This window comes from Trichosurus vulpecula, chromosome 2 (genome assembly GCF_011100635.1).
Source record: "Trichosurus vulpecula isolate mTriVul1 chromosome 2, mTriVul1.pri, whole genome shotgun sequence".
NCBI lineage: Eukaryota > Metazoa > Chordata > Mammalia > Diprotodontia > Phalangeridae > Trichosurus > Trichosurus vulpecula.
In genome coordinates, this window is record NC_050574.1 from 171241872 (window position 1) to 171264809 (window position 22938).

At 42.0% G+C, this 22938-nt stretch overlaps 1 protein-coding gene across 1 annotated transcript in view; it reads left to right on the forward strand.

Annotated features, from left to right (window-relative positions):
- The window catches only part of ST14 (ST14 transmembrane serine protease matriptase), a 68671-nt gene that overhangs the window by 37471 nt on the left and 8262 nt on the right, over positions 1 to 22938 (forward strand). Inside the window, exons 2-14 of the mRNA XM_036743993.1 lie at positions 6624 to 6783; positions 7415 to 7542; positions 7809 to 7879; positions 9075 to 9232; positions 9546 to 9581; positions 15803 to 16043; positions 16990 to 17129; positions 19018 to 19115; positions 19897 to 20006; positions 20309 to 20439; positions 21294 to 21398; positions 22287 to 22397; positions 22801 to 22914. Of these exons, the coding sequence (XP_036599888.1) occupies positions 6624 to 6783; positions 7415 to 7542; positions 7809 to 7879; positions 9075 to 9232; positions 9546 to 9581; positions 15803 to 16043; positions 16990 to 17129; positions 19018 to 19115; positions 19897 to 20006; positions 20309 to 20439; positions 21294 to 21398; positions 22287 to 22397; positions 22801 to 22914 (1603 nt within the window). The remainder of the gene's footprint in view (positions 1 to 6623; positions 6784 to 7414; positions 7543 to 7808; positions 7880 to 9074; positions 9233 to 9545; positions 9582 to 15802; positions 16044 to 16989; positions 17130 to 19017; positions 19116 to 19896; positions 20007 to 20308; positions 20440 to 21293; positions 21399 to 22286; positions 22398 to 22800; positions 22915 to 22938) is intronic.

The following is a 22938-nucleotide window of genomic DNA, read 5'->3' on the forward strand; positions in this document are numbered from 1 at the left end:
GAGATTTGATTCAGCATCTTGGATCCCCATCCTGGGGATTTACCTGGACTGCTTTGATGTGGTTGTCTAGACAACCTGGAGAGGCATGCCAAGTCTGGACATGAGGTGCATAGCCCTGGTTATGCTTCAAACTAAGGGCGTGTAAAATCTTCAGAGGCTTCTTGGGGCAGGAGAGGCAGGAAAGAGCCTGTACTATTGGGCACAGGACCATGGATTTAGAGCCTGAAGGGACCGTCAAGCTCATCAAATCCTCTTTTTGATAGAAGAGGAGACTGAGGCCCGTGATAGTAAGTGACAGAAGCAGGATTCAAACCCAGGCCTTCTGACTCCCAGATAATAGCACCGACCTCAAACAGTTGTGGTGGGGATCAAACGAGATAATATTGTAACATGCTTGATACATATTAGGCACTTAATAAGTGCTTCCTCCTCTTCTCCCTAATCTGTAATTCTTTCCATTGACTTTCCTAGTACCACACATGATGGACTTGAGCATTAGAAAATGCCTCCTGACCTTGGCTTTATGAGTCAGTCTGCATCTGCCCTTGCCTCCCAACTCTATTTGATTTTGCCTTTACAGGGGCCCTGGTAGGTGCCCGCAGTCAGTGTCTTTCACATCTTCACATTTTACGCCTCTCACCATTCTTTCAGATGGGGGCCTGTGGACGGAGTTCTGTGCTTTACTTCTCAAGCTGAATTCTGTTGGGACAATGGGGGTTAAAATCAACACAGTTTGCTCCTAAACAGGATAATCAGAACAGCCAGTTTGTTACCATAAAGCTTTTTTCCTTTTGGCTTGTTAAGTGTTGGCTGGGGTCCACCTCTCCCTACATGGTTCACCTACAATGTAAATATGTGCTACATTCCAGTTGGAGCTGAGAACTTGAATTTCTGAGAGTAAGAGAATTTGTTTCTGAGGATGATACATTCTGTTCTTTTTCTTCTCAATAGATGAAGACGCAGGTCTCCGAAAGGGCTTTGAGATCCATAGAGAAAATTGTTCAGTAACTTCAGGGACAAATCTATCCTTCACTTTTGTGTGCCCCTTGCCCACATCCTTGCCTCTTTGCCCAAACTAGTCTTCAAATTCATTTTAATACATTCTTATCTAACAGGCATTGTGCTAGGTGCTGGGGGCACAAACACAAAAATAAAACCACCCCTCACCTCAAAGAACTTACATCCTTTTGGGATCTGATACAGTACATACACAGATAAGTAAGTACAGTGTTATTTGAAGTAATTTCAAAAGGGAGAAAATATTAATACATGGAGGAATCAGGAAAAGTCCGGCATAGGAGGTTGTCACCTGAGCTGTGTTTTGGTGGAAGTTGCAGACTATGAACTCAAGAAAAGGTACTAGTGTGTTATAGACGTTGGAAATTGGCAAAGGCAGGATATGAAATTTCTTGTGTGGAATTTAGCAAATAGGTCATTTTGACTGTGAAGGAGGGTATGTAAATGGGAATAATATGAAATTAAATTGCAGAGGTAGGTGGGAGCCAGATTGTGGAGGTTCTTAAATGCCAGAGTGAGGTTTTGTATTTCTGTCCCAGAGACAGTAGGAATCCATTGGAGATTTTTGAGTTAGGGAGTGACATGGTCAGATCTTTGTTTAGACAACACCAATTTGTTTCTCATCCTCCTCCCCGGTAGATAGTATCTTATTTTTTCCTACACGTAAAGACAATTTTTAACATTCTTTTTTTATATAAAATTTTGACTTCCAAATTTTCTTCCTCCCTCCCCCAAGATGGTAAGCAATTTGATATAGGTTATATATGTACAATCATGTAAAACATATGTCCATATTAGTCATGTTGTAAAAGAAGAAACAGAACAAAAGGAAAAAAACTACACAAAAATAAAGTGAAAATAGTATACTTTGATCTGCATTCAGACTCAATCAGTTCTTTCTCTGGATGTGGATAGTATTTTCCATCATGAGTCTTTTGGACTTATCTTGGATCATTGTATTACTGAGAAAAGAACTAAGTCTATCATAGTTGATCATCGCACAATGTTGCTGATACTGAGTGCAGTATTCTCCTGGGAGAACACCAATTTGGAACTTGTGTGGAGGATGGATTGGAAAGGGTAGAGACTGGAATCAAGAAGATTAATCAGGAAGCTATTGTAGTCAGTTGGTAAGCCAACAATCACTTATGAAGCACTACTATATGCCAGGGCACTAAACTAAGTTCAGGGATACAAAAAAGGGGCAAAACCATGGTTGATGACTTCAAGGAAGTTCTAATGAGGGAGACAAGATGCAAATAATTATGTATATACAAAATATGCAGTGTAATCTACTTGGTAATATGTAACATATAATAAATAAAAGGAGGCAATCTCAGATAAGGACATTAGAAGAGGGTGGAGAATGACATTCGAGGAAGGTTTAGAGAATGGGAAAGGAATCCTTCAGAAGGTGGCATTTGAGCTGAGTCTTAAAGGAAGCCACGAGGTAGAAGGGGAGAATATTCCAGGCATGGGGGACAGCCAATGAGAGATGGTGTTGTGCACAAGGAACAGTAAGAAGGCCAGTATTGCTGAACCTGGAAGGGAATCAAGTGTAAGGAAATTAGAAAAGTAGGAAGGAGGGACCAGGTCATGGGGGCAATAGAGAGCCACTGGAATTTATTGAGAAGAGAGGGGTAATATGGTCCGAATTTTCACTTTGGCAGCTGAGTAGAGTGAGGGAGAAACTTGAGGCAGGGAAATCAATCAGATGGCTATTCTGAAAGTCTAGGGGAGGGTGAGGGCTCTGTGAATGGAGAGAAGGGGGCATGTACTACAGATGTTGTAAGGGTAGAAATTACAGAAGTTGTCAACAGATAGGATGTGTGGGGTGAGTTTGAGTGAGGAGTTGAGGATGACACTGTGTTGTGAGCCTAGGGGATTGGGAGGATGACGATACCCTTGACAGTAATAGGGAAGGTTGGAGGGGGAGAATTTGAGGGGAAAGATGAGTTCTGTTTTGGAGATATTGAGTTTGAGATATCTACCTTTGAGTTCTAGATGTCCAAAAGGCAGATGGTGATGTGAGAGTTCAGGAGAGAAAGTCTGAAGTAAGGTAGAGGCTGGGTGAGTGCAGAGAAGCTCAGATATCAGAGATGTGGTAGAACTACAGGGTGTTCCTAAAGTCTGGACATATAGGCAAAAATTAATATTTTCAAGAAATGAAATGAATGAAATTTTTATTTAGTTGGAATATTAACAAATAACATCTTCAATATGATTTCCATCATTTGTGATGCAAAGGTTGATGCGCTTTGCAAGATTCACGTGAACTCCATGCAATAACTCCACATTGTCGTCAATTGCCTATGTGTCCAGACTTTAGGAACTCCCTGTAGAATCAATAAGAATTAACAATTGATAGGATAGTTGGGATGGAGGAAAAGTCAAGGATGATTCTAAAAGTGGGAACCTGGGTGACTGGAAGGACAGGAGTAGCCTCAACAGAATTTGGGAAGTTTAGAGAGGGTTTGGAGGAAAATATTAAAGTGAGTTCTGCTTTGGACATGTTGAGTTTGAGATGCTTACAGTACATCCAGGTGGAGATGTCTAACATCTTCTCTCACTACTGAAGACTTTTGCATTCTGGCTTCCAGCTGAAGTTGCCCTCTTCCAAGTTTTTGGAAGATTTCTTAATTGCCACATCTGATAATCTTTTCTCAGGCCTAATTCTTCTCAACCCATCTCAACCCATTTCAAATTACTGATCACCTTCTTCCTGGAATCCCTCCTCTCTGGGTTTTATGACTGTTCTGTCTCCTGGTCCTCCTCCCACCTGTTGTATTACACCTACTCACTCTCTTCTGCTGGCTCATCATCCTCATCATACCCTTCCCTAACTGTGGGTGTTCGTCAGAGTTCTGCCCTAGGCCCGTTCCTTCCTTTATACTCACTTTCTTGGTGATCACTTTGCCTCCCATGGAGCTGCTTCCATCTGGTCATCTGCATATCATCTCTGTGTAGACGACTCCCAGATATCTGTATTTACTTCCCCAGTCTTTCCTTTGAGTTTTAGGCACATATCGCTAATTGTCTGTGTATTTCAAACTGGATTTCCCAGAGACATTTTAAAATCAATATGTCTACCCTAAACCCTTCTGTGTACCCAAAAACCCTTCTGATGGCGAGGTGATCCAATGGATGGAGCACTGGGCCTGGAGTCAGGAAAACCCAAGTTCAAATCTGGCCTTGGAAGCTTACTAGCTGAGTGAGTCGATTAACCCTGTTTGCCTTAGTTTCCTTGTCTGTAAAATGAACTGGAGAAGAAAATAGCAAATCTCTCCAGTATCTTTGCCAAGAAAAACCCAAAAGAGGTCACAGAGTCAAACATGACTGAAAAACAACTAAACAATATTATTGTTTCTGTCTAAGACACTGCAATCCTTCCCTTCTCTCAGGTTCATAATCTTGGTTTTGTCCTATACTCCTTACTTTCCCTCACCCTGAATATGAAATAAGTTGCCAGATCTTGGCCGTTTCAATCTTCACATCTCTCAAATATGACTCCTTTCCACTCAAACAGGTACCACCTTAGTTCAGGGCTTTATCACCTCTAGCTTAGAATATGGCAGCAGCCTCCTAATTGGCCTCTCTGTCTCAAGTCTCTCGCCACTCAAGTCCGTCCTATACTCGGGCGCCAAAGTAATTTTCCTTAAGTGAAGATCTGATTGTCGGTTTCCTTTACTCATCCAACTCCAGTGGTTTTCTGTTTAGCTTCTAAGGCTCTTAATAGCTTGGCCCCAGCCTATCTTTCCATCCCCACTGGCTGCACTTTGTAAACCAGGCAAACTAGCCTTCCTTTCTGTCCGTCACACATGACACTCCTATCTCTATGCCTTTGCAAGGACTGTTCCCCATGACTGGCATTTCATTCTTACTCTATGCCTCACAGAGTACTTCTCTTCCTTTAAGATGCAGTGAAATACCATCTTCTGACCCCTCCATTCCCACCGACCTCTAATGCATTCTCTCCCTATCTCACATTTAATGACTTTGTACACATTTTTATTTTTACATTTTTACCAAAGATGTTTTTGTATGCATTTGTCTCTCCCATTAGGTTGAAAGCCTCTTGTGAGTAGGGATTGTTTCATTCTTTGTACTTGTATCTCCAAAACCTAGCACTGTGCCTAGCACAGAGGTGCTAAATAAATACGATTGAAAGTGCAATTTCTCAGCAGTGCAAGGTTCTAAGACAGCTCCAAGAGACTCATGATGGAAAAAGTTATCCACATCCAGAGAAAGAATTATGGAGTCTGAATGCAGATCGAAGGAAACTATTTGCTCTCTCTCTTTTTTTTTTTGTTTTGTTTCTTCTTTCTCGTGGTTCATTCCATTGGTTATAATTCTTCTTTACAACATGACTAATATGAAAATATGTTTAATGTGAAGGTATATGTAGAACCTATTTTGGATTGCATGCCATCTTGGGAGGGGAGGGAGGATCGAAGGGAGGGGGAGAAAATTTGGAACTCAAAAGCTTGTGGAACTGAATTTGTAAACTAAAAATAAATCAATTAAAAAAAAGAAAGTGAGAAAGGAGAATTCAGAAGAGAGTTCAGGGTTGGCTATAGCTATTTGGGAGTCATTTGTTTAGAGATGGCAATTGAACCATGGTAAGTGGTGAGATCACTGAGAGAAAAGAGATAGATAGAAAATGGGAACTCAGAACAGAGTCCAGGGGATGCTCAGGGGGTAGAATATGAATGATGATCCTGCAAAGGAGCTTCAGAAGGCAGGAGAACCAAGAATGACTAATGTCCCCAAGACCAAGGGAAGAAAAACTAGGGGATTTGTTGGCCGTGTCTTGACTGATGAAAACTAAGGGGAAAAATTGATTTAGCAGTTAAGAGATTGTTGCTGACCTTTGAGAGAGCAATTTCTATTTAGTGATAGTTACCAATGGCATCTTGTCACATCTAGTGACCTTTTCTCAACCTTCATTCTTCCTGACTTCTCTGCAGCTTTGGACACTTCTGATTACCCTCTTCTCCATGACGCTTTCTCCTCTCTAGGTTTTTGTAAGCTGATTTCTTCTGCTTTTCTTCCTACCTGTCTGAACTGCGCTTTAGTTTCCATTGCTAGATCCTTGTCATGCCCACTAACTATGGGTGTGCCTGAGGCTCTGTCCTTGAAAGAAAGGGCTGTCTTTTGCCTTTCTTTGTATTCTCAATAATTAACACAGTGCCTGGTGCATATTGTCATTTTCAGTTGTGTCTAACTCTTTGTGACACCATTTGGGGTTTTCTCAGCAGAGATACTGGAGTGATTTGCCATTTCCTTCTCCAGCTCATTTTACAGATGAAGAAACTAAGACAAACGGGGTTAAGTGACTTGTCCAGAGTCACACAGCTAGTAAGTGTCTGATGCTGGATTTCCTGAGTCCAGGCCTGGCACTCTCTCCACTGCACCACCTAATTGCCTTAGAGTCAGATAATCTGGATTTAAATCCTGGCACTGACACTTATTTCTTGGAAAAACTCACTTTACCCCTCTGGGTCTCAGTTTTTTCACTTACTAATTTGAGGGGGTTGATTTAGATGACCTTGAAGCGCTCCCGGATTGAAACTAATGATTCTGTGGTTCTTCCTCCTCCCTTCTAGAATATAAATGGCTTTGAGGAAGGAGTGGAGTTCTTGCCAGCTAACAATTCAAGGAAGGTGGAAAAACGAGGACCCAAGCGCTGGATTGTGCTGCTGGCATTGGTGATCTTCTTCCTCCTGTTATCCCTTATGGTTGGAATCTTGGTGTGGCATTTTAAGTGTGAGTACAGGAAAAGGTGCCATTAATATACTAATAGGTAGAGGAAGTGGTCAGTGGGTGGGGGGAATTGAAAGCCTGAGTGGTGGTCTGATAGGAAGATAATGGTTGGGGATGGGCAGGTTATAATTACTAGTAGTCTGACTGTGATCTTTAACTCAAATAGACATGGAGGCCACTAACTTAGACATAAAGATCCCTATGGGCTACATATTGACTTAGAAAACCACACATTAATATTATCTATGTTTAATTGTATTTTTATTTATTAAATATTTCTCAATTACATTTTAATCTGGTTTGGGCTTTACTTGAAGTCACATGTTTGATAGCTCTGGTCTAGGGCTCCATCCTTCTTGGATTCCTCTGGACTCTGGAGTCTAAGCTAGGAGACCCCAGAGAGCTGGTGTAATAGGATAAGGGGTGAGAGACATAGGCTCATTGCTTTTTGCCCCATCTCCTGGCATTGCCTACACAGGGACAAATGTCTTAGAGCTAAAACTGTCCATCTAGCCCATCCCCCTTATTTTATAATGATGGTGGGACACTGATGGAGGGAGAGTCTAAGATAATGGACTGATGAAGGCACAGCCCCAATCTTCTCATTTGTTTTACTTTCCTTGGTTCCTTGTAGCTCAGAATGCACGGGTACCAAAACTCTTCAATGGCTACCTGAGGATTACAAATGAGAACTTTATAGATGCCTATGAGAATTCCAACTCCACAGAATTTGCGAACCTGGCCAGCAAGGTTAAGGAAGCGGTAAGCCACCTCTTTCAGGATGAAGTTCTCCAGGCAAGGAGCCATCGCTGCCTTGCCTCTATGGCTTTTCATTCCCATTAGTGACACTGGAGTTGAGTATTGGTCTGTCAAGAGCACTGGGCGGGAAGGGGTCTGAGAATAGACATAGGGTTCCTGGGTGTGGTGGGTATGAAATGCAGGGCATCTGCAAGCCAGTCATTGGGGTCTTCTGTGACCTTTCTCTTTTCTTCTTCCATTGTCTTTGTCCACCTTGTGCTCCTTGGCAGCTAAAGGTTTTATACAATGGAATCCCAACCCTTGGGCCCTTCTACAAAGAATCTGGAGTAACAGCTTTCAGGTAAGGTCCTGGGAGTAGAGGCTAGATGGGAGATGGGGCCAAAAGGATCAAAAGGAAAAAAGCAAAGAGCTTCTTTACTTGGGAGTTTATCTGCCCCTTCTGCAAATGGACGGGGGTGGTGGGAGTCATCCAGAATTCCCATTTAGGTGGCCTGGGGAAAATTGGCAGTATGGGTTATTTGAGTCATAGGAGAGCCCTTACCCTTATTCTCATTTGGGGATACAAGTGGGTCATTCTGAACTGAATTAGCCCCAGGTTGGGTTCTGCTATGGCAAATGAGCCGATACCAGATGGCTAGAGCCCAAGGGGAACAAGGAAACAATCTCATATACAGGGATGAAAGGTATAGTGAAAAGAGTTCCAGACTTGAATTCAGAAGACCTGAGTTCAGATTTGATCTCTGACTTTTTTCAGCCATGTCACTGTGGGCAAAGTCACTTCCCCTCTCTGAGAGTCTGATGTAAAGATTGTTGAAAAGAAAGCACTTTATAAATATTGAAGCTCTACATAAATGCAAGTGGCTGATATTATTTAATAAAGCCTAATTAAAGAGAACCTAGAATATTAACAGTAATAATAATAGCTGACATTTACTGAGCCTCATAGGGTTTCCAAAGTGCTTTATGTATCTTCTCATTAGATCTTCACAACCATCCTATGAGGTAAATATTACCATTATCATCCCTAATTTACCAGTAAGAAAACTGAGACTTAGAGAGGTTAAGTAAGTAACATACCCAATGTTTGAGGCACAATTCAAACTCAGGTCTTCCTGAGTCTATGTCTGAGGCTACATCCACTGCCATACTTTCTTGAGGGCATAGACTGTCCAGAGAGCTGGGGAAAAGGATAGGAGGTTTGAAATCAGGGCACGAACTGAGGGTCTATTAATGATCCTAATTTGGGTGGGTCCAGAGCCCAGCTATGTGAGAAAGGACCCTTACCCTACTTTCTGCCGACACAGATCTTAATTCTAGTGACTTCCCTCCATCGATTACTCCCAACTGTGTACATCTTGTTTGTACATAGTTGTTCACATGTTGTCTCCCTCATTAGGCTGTGAGCTCCTTGAGAGAAGGGACTATGTTTTGCCCTTCTTTGTATCCCCAGTGTTTATTCCAGTGCCCGGCACATAGTAGGTGCTTAATTGACTGATTGACAGACCTAACTATTTCACATCCTTCTCTCTTTTCAGTGAGGGCAGTGTCATTGCCTACTACTGGTCAGAATTCAGTGTCCCCCAATACAGGGTAGAGGAGGTTGAGCGAGCCATATCAAAAGAATACGGCCTGTCGCTACCTCCTAGGTCGCGGTCCATGCAGTCCTTCAACGTGGCATCAGTTGTGGCTTTCCGTGAGTTCTGGGCCTAGAGGTGAATGGAGGAACCAGAGTGAATAGGGACAAAGAAGAAGAAAGAGGGAAGGCCTAGAAGGAGGGATGGGGAAAAGACAAGGGCTAAGTCAGAGCTGGCGGGTTAGAAGCTGTCCTTCAAAGGTCAGTCTGCAGAATCCTTTTTTTATAGAATAGATAGATCCATCAGTCTTGCATTGGGGATCTGAGTTCTTGGTGTATTCACAGAGCTCCTCCCTTTGGGGTAATAAGGAAGCAGGAGAGAAGGAAATACACAGACTGTATAAATAGTCTGCTCTTTCTCTTCCTTTCTTAGCCACTGATGCCAGGACGGCACAAACAACACGAGACAGTAAGTAATGCTCCCTGGGATGCTCTCTCTTTAATTCCCCTCCTCCTGCTTTCCCTGATGCCTTCAGGTCTCAGCTAAAATCTCACCTTCTACAGGAAGTCTTTCCTGAATCCTCCTTAATGCTAGTGCCTTCCCTCTGTTGATTATCTCCAGTGTATCTTGTTGTCTCCTGTATTAGAGTGTGAGCTTCTTCAGGGCAGGCATTGATTTTGCCTTTCTTTGTATCCCCAGAATTTAGTACAGTTCCTGGCACGTAGTAGGAACTTAATGAATGTTTGTTGATTAGATAGTGACTTCTCTTGCTGGGGAAAATGGCAGGGATGTGTTCAAAACCTAGTGGTGACTGTTAGTAACTCCCTGTCACCTCTTCAGTTCTCAGGGCTGGAAGCTCATTTCAGGTTCCTGTGTCTAGGAAGGTGCTATCCTTAAGGCACAATCTTTGTGAAGATGCTATACAAAGTAGCTTCAAGGGACACAAGCCTCTAGATGATGAATACTGGTAGATTTCTCCTCAGTCCACTAATCGTTTGCCCAAACAGAATTAGAGGATGTCAGGAGCTCCAGAAGGAACCATAGAGGTCGTATAATCTAGCTGTCTCTGCACAGGGGTCCTCTTTATGACCCCCACCTCCCAGAAAGGGATTGCCCAGCATCTGCTTGGAGACATCCAGTGATAGGCAACTATCTTCCTCTCAAGGAAACCCATTCCATTTCTGGGTCATTCTTAATCTTTCCTTCTATCAGATTTACTGAAATCTGCCTTCCTGTATTTTGTACCTGTTGTTAAGTTCTTCTTTCATACTTGAAGATAGCTACCACATATACCTTACCTCTTCTTCTTCCAGCCTGAATATTTTAAATTTCTAGTTATTCTTCTATGGCATGGTCTTTAGTTCTCACTCCACCCTGGTCACGCTTGTCTAGACTTGCTCTTCTTTGCCCATGTGCTTCCTAAAATGCGGCGCCAAGAACCAGACCCATAACTTCAGGTGTGGTCTGACCAGGATGCAGAGAATAGCTGGGATGATCATTTCCCTCATTCTGGACAGTACTCTTCTATGAGTGCAACCTAAGATTGCATCAGCTTTATTTGGGCTGCTTTGTGATTCATAGCGAACTTGCAGTTCACTAAAACTTTTAATATAAACTGTTGTCCAGCTGTTGTACAGCTGACTGAACTCAAGTGTAGGTCTTTGCATTGGTAATTATTAAATTTCATCACATTGGATTTGGCTGTTCTTAGCTATCACTTTGGGTCCCAGTTCTCTTGTTCAGCATGGAATGGTCCTTCCTAGCTTTGTGACATCTGTCAATTGATAAGTATATTAACTATGCTTTTATCCAAGATTCTGATAAAAATCTTAAGCGAGACAACTCCCAAGACAGATCCTTGTAGGATTTTGTAGGATATCTTCCCTCCCCAGTGGCATAGATCCATTGATCACTAATCTGTGGGCATATTCATTTAACCAGTTCCAAATTTATGTAACTGTACTAACATCTAGCACGTATCTATTCATCTTGTCCGTAAGATCCTCAAGACAGACTCTGTTAAATGCTGTTCTAAAATCTCAGTGTATTATGTTTAGGGTTTTCCACTGATTGACTAATCTAGAAACTTCGTCCAGAAAGAAAATTAATTTAGTTTGGCACTGTCTGTTCTTGATGCAGTTATGTTGGTTCCTAGTGATCACTACTTCCCTTTCTCACTGCTCATACCCATCTCTTTAATAATATTTTCTAGATATGTGGAAGTAATTGAAATCAAACTCACTAACCTCTCGTTTAAAGACTACTTTCTTGTGCTTTTTTTTTGTTTTTGTTTTGAAAATTGGGTGGGGGTGTTAGGGAAAACTTACTGTCTCCAGACCCTGTAGTACTTCTGTTCTTTTCAGTTTTTCCAGAGATCATTGATAGAGGCTCAGCATTTATATTTGCTGGTTCCTTCAGTGCCCTCAGATGTAGCTCACCTGGTGATGAACTCATTAAGACAGTTGCTCTCTTAGCAACTCCTCACTCATCTTTGATTTCAGCTCTTCATTAGTTATCTATCCTATCCTTCTTAATCCTATTCCTTGGTAGGGGGGAAAAAACTAGAAGCAAAGTAAGTATCAAGTAATTCTGCCATCTTTGCTATCCATAATCAGTGACCTATCTACCAAAGCAGTTTGTTTGGTCTTTCTCTCATCCCCAGTATAGTTTTTCTAAAAAGCAGCCTTTCTTATTGTTCTTAATATTTATTCATTGACAACTTCAACTCATCCTGGGTGTTAACACTCTTTATTCTATTCCTCTTATATATTCATCCATGGCTATTTATGGTTGCTGCATAGGATTGCATATTTAAAGCTGGAAGGGACCTTGGAGGTCAACTAGTCTAGCTGCCTTATTTTACTGAAGGGGACTTGGGACCCGGAGAATTTAAGCAATTTGAACATAGGGACAGTGACTCCAAATCTAGTATTCTTTTCATTGTATCACCTCTCTCTCTCTCTCTCTCTCTCTCATTTTAATATTAATTTTTACATATTTTAAATATTTTCTTTTATGAATACATCCCTTTCCCCACCCAGAGAGTCATCTTCTATAATAAAAAAGAAAAAAAGGAAAGAGGAAAAAAGTCAGTTTAGTAAAACCAGTCAACATATCATTGTGGCTGACAGCGTATGCTATATATTCTGTACCCATTATACCTCTGTAAAGGAAGGAGAGTGGGGGCATTTTTCCAACGGGGGCCAGACTTGTTTATTATAATTTATACAGCAGCCAGTATGCCAGTATGTTTTCTGTCTTTTTATGTTCATTATTCTGTTCATTGTGTATGTTTTCCTGATTCTGCTTATTTCATTCTATATCAGTTCATATGTCTTCCTGTGCTTCTCTGAACTCTTCATATTCATTGTTTATTATAGTGTGGTAGTGTTTCTTTATATTCATGCACCATAATTTGTTTAGCCACTTCCCATTCAGTGTGCATCTACTTTGTTTTTAGTTCTTTGTTTCTATAGAAGGTACTGCTATGGATATTTTGATGCAGTCAGAATGCCATTCTCCTCTGTATATTTTTTTTAAACTAAGTTGGCCATTGAGTTCCCTGTGCATCCACATAGATTTCTTTTTTTTTTCACATAGATTTCTTTAAGATTGCTACACCTTGTTTCTCGATGGAGTTGCCAAATTTTGTCATTTCTATCTACAAATATTTTTTATCACCTTTTCTTCTACCCATATAGCCAGCACCCTGGTTCACCCTTAAAATGTCTCTCTTAATATGTCTTTCAATGAGCTCTTAATTTCTTTCCCTGACTCAAGTCTCTCCACACTTTAATCCATTCTCCACAAAACTATTAAAGGTGATTTTCCCATAGCATAGGTCTGACTATGTCTCTCCCTTTCTCAGCAAATACCAATGGCTTTCTATTGACTAATAGGATCAAAGATAAACTTTCTTTGACTTTTAAATTCTTTCATGATCTGACTCTAATTTATCTTAATTTTTTTCTTTCATGAATTTTTTGTATTGTATTTTATATTGTTTTTGAAAAATTATCTTTAGTTCCAAATTGTCTCTCTCTTTTAAGAGGTAATAAATAAGATACTCACCTATACATATGATATTGTACAAAACATTTTCACATTAGCCATGTTGTGAGAAAAAAGCAAGACCAGTAAAGAGAAAAATATATTGCTTCAGTCTGTACTCAGAATTCATCAGTACCCTATCTAGAGGTGGAGAGCATTTTTCATCTTGAGCCTTTGGAATTGTCATGGATTATTGTATTCGTCAGAGTTGCTAAGTCTTTTCGTAATTGGTTATTGTTACAATGTTGCTGTTACTGTGTACATTGTTCTCCTGGTTATTCTCATTTCATTTTGCATCAGTTCATACAAATCTCCCCAGGTTTTTCTGAACTCATCCCGATCTTCATTTCTTACATTGCAGTAGTATTCCATCACATTCATATATCATAACTTGTTCAGTCATTCCTAAATGTATAGGCGTCTTCTCAATTTCTAATTCTTTGCCACCACAAAAAGAGCTGCTATAAATAGTTTTGTACATAGTTCATGACGTTAAAAATTTGTTTTTTATTATAAAAATAAAAAACCAAGCATTTCTTTTTATTCAGTTAACAAGTATTTATTTTCTCTCTCTTTCACCTCCACCCCAAATAAAACAAAACAAAAACCTTTTAACAAATATGCATAGTCAAGCAAAACAAATTCTCACATTGACCAGGTCCAAAAACATATTATCTCATCTGCGCCTTGAATCCATCTCCTCTCTGTCAGAAGTAAGGGGTGACATGGTTCATCATTGGTCCTTTGAAATTGTAGTTGGTCACTTGTATCAGTAAGGCAGTGATAACAATGTAGATGATAATTGTCAAAATGCCTATGTAGTTTTGTATCGCAAAGTTATGAGACTCTCCGCATAGAAGGCAGAAGAAGTAAACCATTTATTCAGACACCAGAGAACCATATCCCCCAAGCCATTTATCCAGTCAGTCCACTTCATCATAACAGCAAGGAACACAAAACATTCAGTACACAATATAATAACCTGGAGCCTCGCCATCCCAAAACAAACTCATAGTACAGCTAAGTCAGCCTGTTCAGTTCTAACCATCACAAAGGCAGCCATTAGTAGCCCTGCTTTCTCTCTCTCTCTCTCTCTCTCTCTCTCTCTCTCTCTCTCTCTCCCTCCCCTCTCTCACCCTCCCCCCTCTCTCCCTCTCCCCCCTCCCCCCTCCCTTCCTCCCTTCCTCCCTCTCTCCCTCTCTCTCTCTCTCTCTCTCTCTCTCTCTCTCTCTCTCTCTCTCTCTTAGCATTTCCTGTGATGTAACTTCCTTTTCCTGTCAGGAAGTGCCTCCTACCATATGTGTCTTAGGATTCCTGTGATGTAAGCAGGTCACATGGCCCATTAATGGGTGGGAAAGATCTTCAAATCTAATTGCTACTACATCACTACATTGGTTAGAGTTCTTTTTTAAAAATTAAATGTTTTTTCAGTAAAAAATTTCTTTTCTCTTCCATTTCCCTCCACTAAAAAAGGAAAAACAAAACCCTTATAACAGATATGAAGAATTAAAGCAAATTACTGTGTTGGCCAAGTCTAAAAACATGTCTCTTTCTGTACCTTGAGCTCATCGTCTTTCTGTCAGGAGGTAGTAGGATGCCTCATCATCAGTCCTTTGGAATTGTGGTGGGTCGCTGCATTGCACTGCTCAGAATTCCCAAGTCTTTCAACATAAACACAAATACTAAACTGTACAAAGAACAAGAAAGAGAATTATGTTTGGAAATCAAACCTCTTTTTTGTAAAATATATAAAATTTAATAGGAAAGTAACCAAAATGTTCAGCTTATGTCCCCTTTGCACTTTCTGTCTTCTTTGAACATTTAAAAATGTTTAATTGATGCTCTTTCTTTTTTTCACCCATATGTCACCCATATGTTTTTTCACCCACTAATTTACCCTCTTCTCCAAATAGAAGCCCTCCCTCATAGCAAATTTATATAGTCAAGTAAGAATACCAGCACATTGCCCGGGTCTGAGAATACAAGTCTCCTTTTGTAACTCTAGTTTATAAGCTTTTGGCCAGGAGGTGGGAGGTATATTTCATCATCAGTCTTTTGAAGTTACGATTATTTGGTTGTTCCTTTGATCAGAGTTCTGAAGTCTTTTAAAGTTGTTTTCCTTCACAGCATTATTGTGGCAGTCTACCTTTCCAATAATCTTATACATTACCCACTTTCCCACCAGACCTACCTTCTTGCTGTTCCTCATGTGAGGTCTCATCCTCCATCTCCCATCTCTCAAGCACACAATGCCCTTTCTCCTCACCATTGCCTCTTAGAATCTTGTTTCTTTGAAAACTCAGATCATAATCTTTTGCCATTAAACTTTTCCTGATTTGAGTCATGCCTACCCATTACTAGTGTCCTCCTCCATTACCCTATATTTATTTTGTACATATTATATGCATTTTCTTTATATCTCTGTCTCTCTGTCCCTATCTCAGTCTGTCTCTGTCTCCTCTCCTCTCCTTTCTTCTCCTTCTCCTCTTCCTCCACCTCCTCCTCCTTCTCCTCCTCCTCCCTTCCTCCCTCCCTCCCCCCTTTCTCTTTCTCTCTCTCTCTTTCTCTTTCTCTCTTCCTCTCTATTTATTGTTCTCTCCCTCAAATCTCTCTTTTTTTACAAATTCTCTTCCGTGCAGACAGCTGCAGCTTTTCCCTTCATGCCCGGTCTGGTGAGGTGACCCGCTTCACCACCCCAGGATTCCCAGACAGCCCCTACCCAGCTCGTGCCCGCTGCCAGTGGGCTCTGCGTGGAGATGCTGACCTGGTGCTGAGCCTTACCTTCCAAAGTTTTGATGTTGCAGCCTGTGATGAAGTTGGGAGTGATGTGGTCATGGTATATGACTCCCTGAGCCCTGTGGAACCTCGAGCTGTGGTGCAGTGAGTATGCTGGGGCTGGAGGCTCTTGCCGTGCTTTGACAGAAAGGTAACAAATAGGCTGATTCTGCAAGGAGAACAGGGTAGCATAAGGAGAGTCAGTAGGACGCTGACAAGATATAATGATCACACTAGCAAGCATTTATATGGCACTTTTAAGGGCTGCACAGAACTTTACACGTCATCTCATTTGCCGTGTTGAGATAGTACCTGCAGGGTAAGCTTGAGGCATTGGTCTTATAGTGTAGAAACTCATGGGATTGATTTTACCTAAAGGCTATTCTATCACTTCTAATGCAGGGGCTTTTTTTTTTTGAAGTCAATCAGGGTTAAGTGACTTGCCCAGGGTCACATAGCTAGTAAGTGTCCAAGGCTGGTTTAGAACTCAGATCCTCCTGACTCCAGGGCCGATGTTCTATCCACTGTGCCACTTAGCTACTCCTAAGGAGGGGCTCTTAACCTGGGGTCTATGAACTTTTTTTTGTTCTGAAAACTCTTTTTCAATATAATTGGTTTCTTTGGCACCCCTTTGCATTTTATTTTTAGTGTTTAAAAACATTGTTTTGAGAAGGATTCTACAGGCTCCACCTAAACTGCCAAAAAGGTCCAAGACACCCCAAAAGTTAAGAACCCCTGGTCTAAAGCAAGGAACAGGCACAGTGGAGTGAGTTATGGAATAATGTTCTGAGTCTTCAAACATAGAACATTTCTGAAGTGATTTCAGGTGATTTCATCAGTTGACTCCCCAAACCAAGCTATCATCCCAGCCCAGGGGTGGAGCGCTGACTGTGTGCAGGGGGCTTGGCTCAGCGGTCATGTTCTCGATCTGACTCCTGAAATGTTGGCTGCTGGCGTCAGGGTTACAATCTGGTTTGAGATTGGGAAGGACACAATGGTTGGTCCACCTGCATCTTCTTCCTTCAAGCCCTTCCTCCTTCCCATTTCTCAGGCTATGTGGCACTTACCCACCCTCCTACAACCTGACCTTCCTCTCCTCTCAGAACGTCATGCTTGTCACGCTCATCACCAACACTGTCCGGCGCCACCCTGGTTTTAAGGCTGCGTTTTTCCAGTTGCCCAAGATGACTGGTAAGGAAAGGGTTTGGGGTGGTGGTGGTACTGGTGGTGAGAGGGGAATGGGGTAGGTAGCTGGGTGGCACAATGGATAGAGTGCTGGGCCCAAGTCAGGAAGATTTGACCTCTAATATAACCTTAGACACTTACTAGCTGGGTGATCCTGGGTGAGTCACTTAACCCTGTTTGCCTCAGTTTCCTTATCAGTTAAAATGAGCTGGAAAAGGAATGGCAAACCACTCCAGTATCTCTGCCAAGAAAACCCCAAAAGGGGTCGTGAAGAGTCAGACACAACTGAAAACAACTAAACACTGATAACAAGAGGATCGAGGTTGGGATTGTATGGAAATCCTAGAGCAGGGATTCCTAGCTTTTTGTGTGTCATGGACCCTGCTGGCTAGTGAAGTCTCGGGCCCCCTCCTTCCTAATGTTTTTAAATTCATAAAACAAAATACATAGGATTACAAAGGAAACCAATTATATTAAAATATAAGATATTATATTTGTGTTAATATAAAAATATTAAATAAGTCTAGGCGTCTGAGATTAAGAACCCCTTCCCTAGAAGATGCTGATGCTACGCACATGGGGCATGCTTAACAACAGAGCACAGATGATTTCTGTTCAAGCCTCTTCGCTCTCTCATCCATTTTCCATGGAACGTGGCTGCCAAATTGATATTCTTAAAAAAATGCTCTTCACCACATTCTTCCCCTGCTCAAGAAGCTGCAGTGACTCCCTGTTGTAGCTGGGATAAAGCACAAACTGCTTTGGTAGCATTTAACGCCTTTAACAATCTGGCTTCCCAGATTGTGACACAAAAAATTATCTTCCTTGAATATGGGATCGGGCTAATTTCACATGACTTCCTCTCGTGCACTGTCTGGTCCAGCTTGGATGGTACTACTTACTGTTCCTCAGACACAGCTTGCTAGCCCTTTTCTCTGTAGCTTTGCATGAGCTGTCCCACATGCCTAGAATATACTTTCTCCTCACCTTGGCCTCTTAGAATCTCCAGGTCCCTCCTTCAAGGCTCAGCTCAGTTTCTGTCTCTTATATAAAGCCTTTCCTGATACTCCCAATTGTTTTTGCTTTCCTCCCTCAAAATGACTTTGAGTTTACTTTGTAGATTTTGTTTTAACTTATTCGTATGTATGTTCTCTTTCCCCTTTTCCCCAGTAGAATTCCAGTTGAATGTGAGACCCTAGAGGGCAGAGACTATTTTTTGTCTTTATAACCCAACTCCTAACATAGTGCCCAGCATATAGTAGGCTCTTAATAAATGCTTACTGAAAAAAAAGCTTACTGAATTCACTTGAAACCCTTGGTAGCAACGATGCTTGGGAAAGTGGGGGCTGGAGGGCCAGCTAAGGGGCAACTAAGGGATGATTTGAAATATGTAATACTGGAGCCTGTAGGGCAGGGGTCCTTTACCTGGGGTCTTTGAACTCTTTTTAAAGGAAATAACTGTATTTTACTATAATTGTATTTGTAATCATATGTCTTTTATGTATTTCAAGAACATTATTCTGACATGGGCTTTGCCAGACTGGCAGAGGGGTCCATAGAACAAAAAAGGTTAAGAACTCCAGCCTAGGGATGTTGTCCTTTATCTGCCGATTATAAGGCTGAATCAGCAGCTTGGGTTTAGAGGACCTCCTTAAAGGAAGCCGGTGAAGGCCTTGGTTATTTCCAGCCACCAGACAGAACTTTCAGGTCCTCAGATCATTGTTCCTCCTCCCACCCCAGAAATTACAAAAAACAAATAGTCCAGTATCTTTGGCTTCTCACCTAGAAGATGGCATCGAAAGGGATCCATTTGCTGTGTCTCTTCTTATGCCTCCCACCTAAACTCTTTGACTCTGGACCCCTCATGCTGCTTCTCATGTTTTTTGGCTTTCAGAATGTGGAGGTCGCCTAACCGGAGTTGAGGGGACATTCAACACCCCCTACTACCCAGGCCACTACCCTCCCAATACAGACTGCACGTGGAACATTGAGGTAGGAACTGCATGTGTCTAATTATGGAGTTAGTAGAATAAGGAAGGGGAGAAGGAAGAAGGGATGGGAAAAGGCTACTTGTTAGGAACCTTGAAGAGGGCCGCAGGAGATAGTGGGAGTCTTGTAGGCGGGACTGATCTCCTGGTCATTCTAGGCTCTTTCTTCTCTAACAACCCTCCAGTGTTGGAAACGCTAACCTCCCTTAGCAACAATTTCTGGTGTCTCACCCATGCAGTTAGGAAATCCTGCTAAACATCTAGGCTGCTGCAATTTAAGCCAAGTGATATTAGGCTTGGTCAGAATCAAAAGGCCTGGACTTCCAAATCTCTGTAACTTCCTAGGTCTATGATCATGGACAAATCACATAATCTCATTGACCTTCAGGCTCCTCATATGTAAAATGGGGATAATCCTACTTGTACTGCCTGTCTCTCAGGGTCATTGTGAGGAAAAGACTTTGTGAACTTGAAGGCACTATATAGGACAGCTCCAAATCTTAGAGCAGTTCTTAGCTGCTTAAGATATTAAAGCTTAGATTGCACTGAAATCTTTGGGCTGCCAAATCTAAATCTGAACTGTTATTACCCATATTTTCAATGTCTTTCATGTTGCCAATATTAGATGAAATTTCAGGGGAAGGAAATGAAAGGTTATAAAGAAGGGAATAAAAAAACTTAGATCCTATTATAGGAGTAGGGTGGTGAGAGAGGGATTCTCCTTCCCAGTACCTTGGGATAGAGGGTGAAGGGAAACTGTTGCTGAGTGTCACCTCCTTTTGCAGGTCCCTAGTAACCAAAATGTCAAGATTCGTTTCAAACTCTTCTATCTGGTGGAACCCCACGAAACCCTGGGTACCTGCACCAAGGACTATGTGGAAGTCAATGGGGAAAAGTAAGGAACTTGACAATTCTCAGAGATGCTCTCTACCTAGAATCGTTGGTGGTGGAGGAGAGGGGGGAACCTTGCTCTCACTTGTGTGGCTAGATCCTCAACCTCCCCCCATGCCCCAGCTTTATCCCTTCTTCAGGGGTCTCTGTGAACTCTGGCTGTCCAATGGGGATTTTCCCAGCTTGCTTTGTGGACTCTCTCCCACCCTACTTCCTGGCCCCATAACCCCTTCCCTCCATTTGCCTGGAGTTCACTTAATGGTCACAGCAGTGTGCACACCAGCGTTCCTCTCCTGTCTCCTCCAGGTTCTGTGGAGAGAAGCCACAGTTTGTTGTGTCCAGCAACAGTAACAAGATCACTGTCCATTTCCACTCAGATGAGTCCTATACTGACACAGGTTTCTTCGCTGAGTACCTCTCCTATGACTCCCGTGACCGTGAGTAAAGAAGGGGCAGTGGCTTTGGAAAGTTAACCTGTTTGAAAATTGGCCCAAGATGACCTTTCTACTTTTTTCATATTTGTAAAATGTCAGTCACATTTATAGCCATTATCTTATTTATAGTCATATGTATATATTTATATATAATATAAAACATAATATAACATAATATACACAAACATATTCATAAATAACATAAAATAAATAATATAAATAAATATAAATAACAATGTATAATATATTTATAGTCCCACATATAGCAATTATCTTATTTGATCTCTACAATGATTGGCGAGGTAAGGAAGGCAGCCATATTTACCCCTATTTTCCAGATGAGAAAGCCTGAGGCCCAGAAGGGTCAAGTGCTTCACCTAAGGGTGCACAGGTAGCAAGTGACATAATTAGGATTAGAACTAGGATCTCCTGATGCCCAGTTTTGTGCTCTTTCTAATTTATTATGGTGCCTCTCTGGGGGTCCAAGCTATTGAACCTTCTAAAGAGATTGCACTAGAATTCTCTGATCTGCATCCACTGGTATCCAGGGCTATCTCTTGTTGTAGTCCTTGCCCTTAGATAATGAGTAGGGGGTTTTCAGAAATCCACTCAATTGGTAGGACCAGGAGTTTTATATTTGAAGCAGGTGGTCCTTGCCCTGAGCCTTTCCAGACTTGCTGGACTCGGGGTGAAATGAAAGGTGTTTTCCATTATTTAATCATTGTGTGACTATGAAAATACCTTGATTGTGTAGAGGGGTAACAGTCTGCTAGGGGAGGGTTAGTAGAGTTGGTATGAGAACTGCAAACCTAGCTTGTGCCCCTCACTGTTCTTCCTCTGACCCTCCTCCCCCACAGCCTGCCCTGGCATGTTCACCTGTAAGACAGGACGCTGTATTGATAACACTCTGCGCTGTGATGGCTGGGCTGACTGCACAGACTTCAGTGATGAGCTTGATTGTGGTAAGTCAGGGAGTCTGAATGGGATAGACTTGGTTTCCAAGATTGTAGCCCTGGGCCCTGTAACTCCTCCCCAGCTCAGCTGCCCACTCACCCTGCCTCTTACCTTGCCTGTATGGGATCACAATATCCCATGACTCCTTAATACCATGGATACTACTAGGCCCTTCCCATTCCCTTCCCCCCCACCCCACACACATACACACTTAAGTGGCTGTCTGGTGCCTATCATAGGATGAATCTGGAGCTGATTGGGGAGATCCTTTCTCACATGGAAATACAGTTATCCCTTCCATATTGTGACTTGAACCATCATGGTTTCAATATATCACAGGTCAGCCTAAGGAATTAAATGGAAGTTTTTGGGAGTTTGGTGGAAGCTGCAAACAACATGCAAAGGCCAGCAGACCACACAGAAAAAGTTTAGAAACTCAGAAATGCACAAAATATATGTATAGTGTTGAATAATAGCAACATATTTTATCTTTTAATACCAGAATTATTCAGACTTCTTCTCTGGTATAAAGGGAAGGCCAAAAAATTTTACGTGAATTTTCCACATTGTGGGGTCGCCATGCCCCTCAGCCTTGCTATGTGGAAGGGATAACTGTATAGCACAGGTTTTCTTCAGTCCCCCAGCCTGATTTGTAAATCACTTGCCTGAATTGGACATGAAGCATTTCTACAATATTTGCCTTGTAGCCCCTGAACATTCTGGGTATTACTTTTTCCTTCTACTTATGGGAGATTGTCACTTGGCTAAGCCTTCCTGGAGCATCACCAGATGTGCTACCTGAGATTCGGGCCCTCTAAATACCCTGTTTGTAAAAGTGCCCTCATTCCTCCGTCACCCTGCTGCTCACACCTCTTCTGATCTCATCCCTCCAACAGTGTGTAACTCAACCTACCAGTTCACTTGCAACAACAAGTTTTGTAAGCCTCTCTTTTGGGTCTGTGACGGCCTGAATGACTGTGGGGATAACAGTGATGAGCTGAAGTGCAGTGAGTAATTCCCTTGCAGGTTCCCTGGGCATTTTGGGCTCCTGGGGAAGGGGCCTGGGTTCTTTCCTCTGAGGCAAAGCAGATACCTGTGCCACTGACCCTTTTTCAGTGTCCTAGGGAGGAGGTGTCAAACTTGCAGTTGGGCCACAAGTGACTAGCGAAAACTCTGTATGGCCCTAATCATATTCAAATATAACTGGGAAGTGTTTAATTAAATCAACAACATTACTAGATAATGTTAATTTGTGGTTTTCCAAGTCAATGTGTGGCCCGCTGAGACCCGTTTCTATTTGAGTTTGATACCACTGTCCCTTAGGACAGTGATGGCTTGTCTTGGGACAGTGGGATGTCATGGGACAGAGAGAAACAATTAGCTGTTTGTTGAGGCTGTGTGCTTTTTCAGGCTGTCCAGCTCAGACCTTCAAGTGTGGCAATGGAAAATGCATCTCTGAGAGCCAGAAATGTGATAAGCAGGATAACTGTGGAGACGGGAGTGATGAAGCTGACTGCGAGAGTGGTAAGGGCTGAAGCAAGAGGTGCT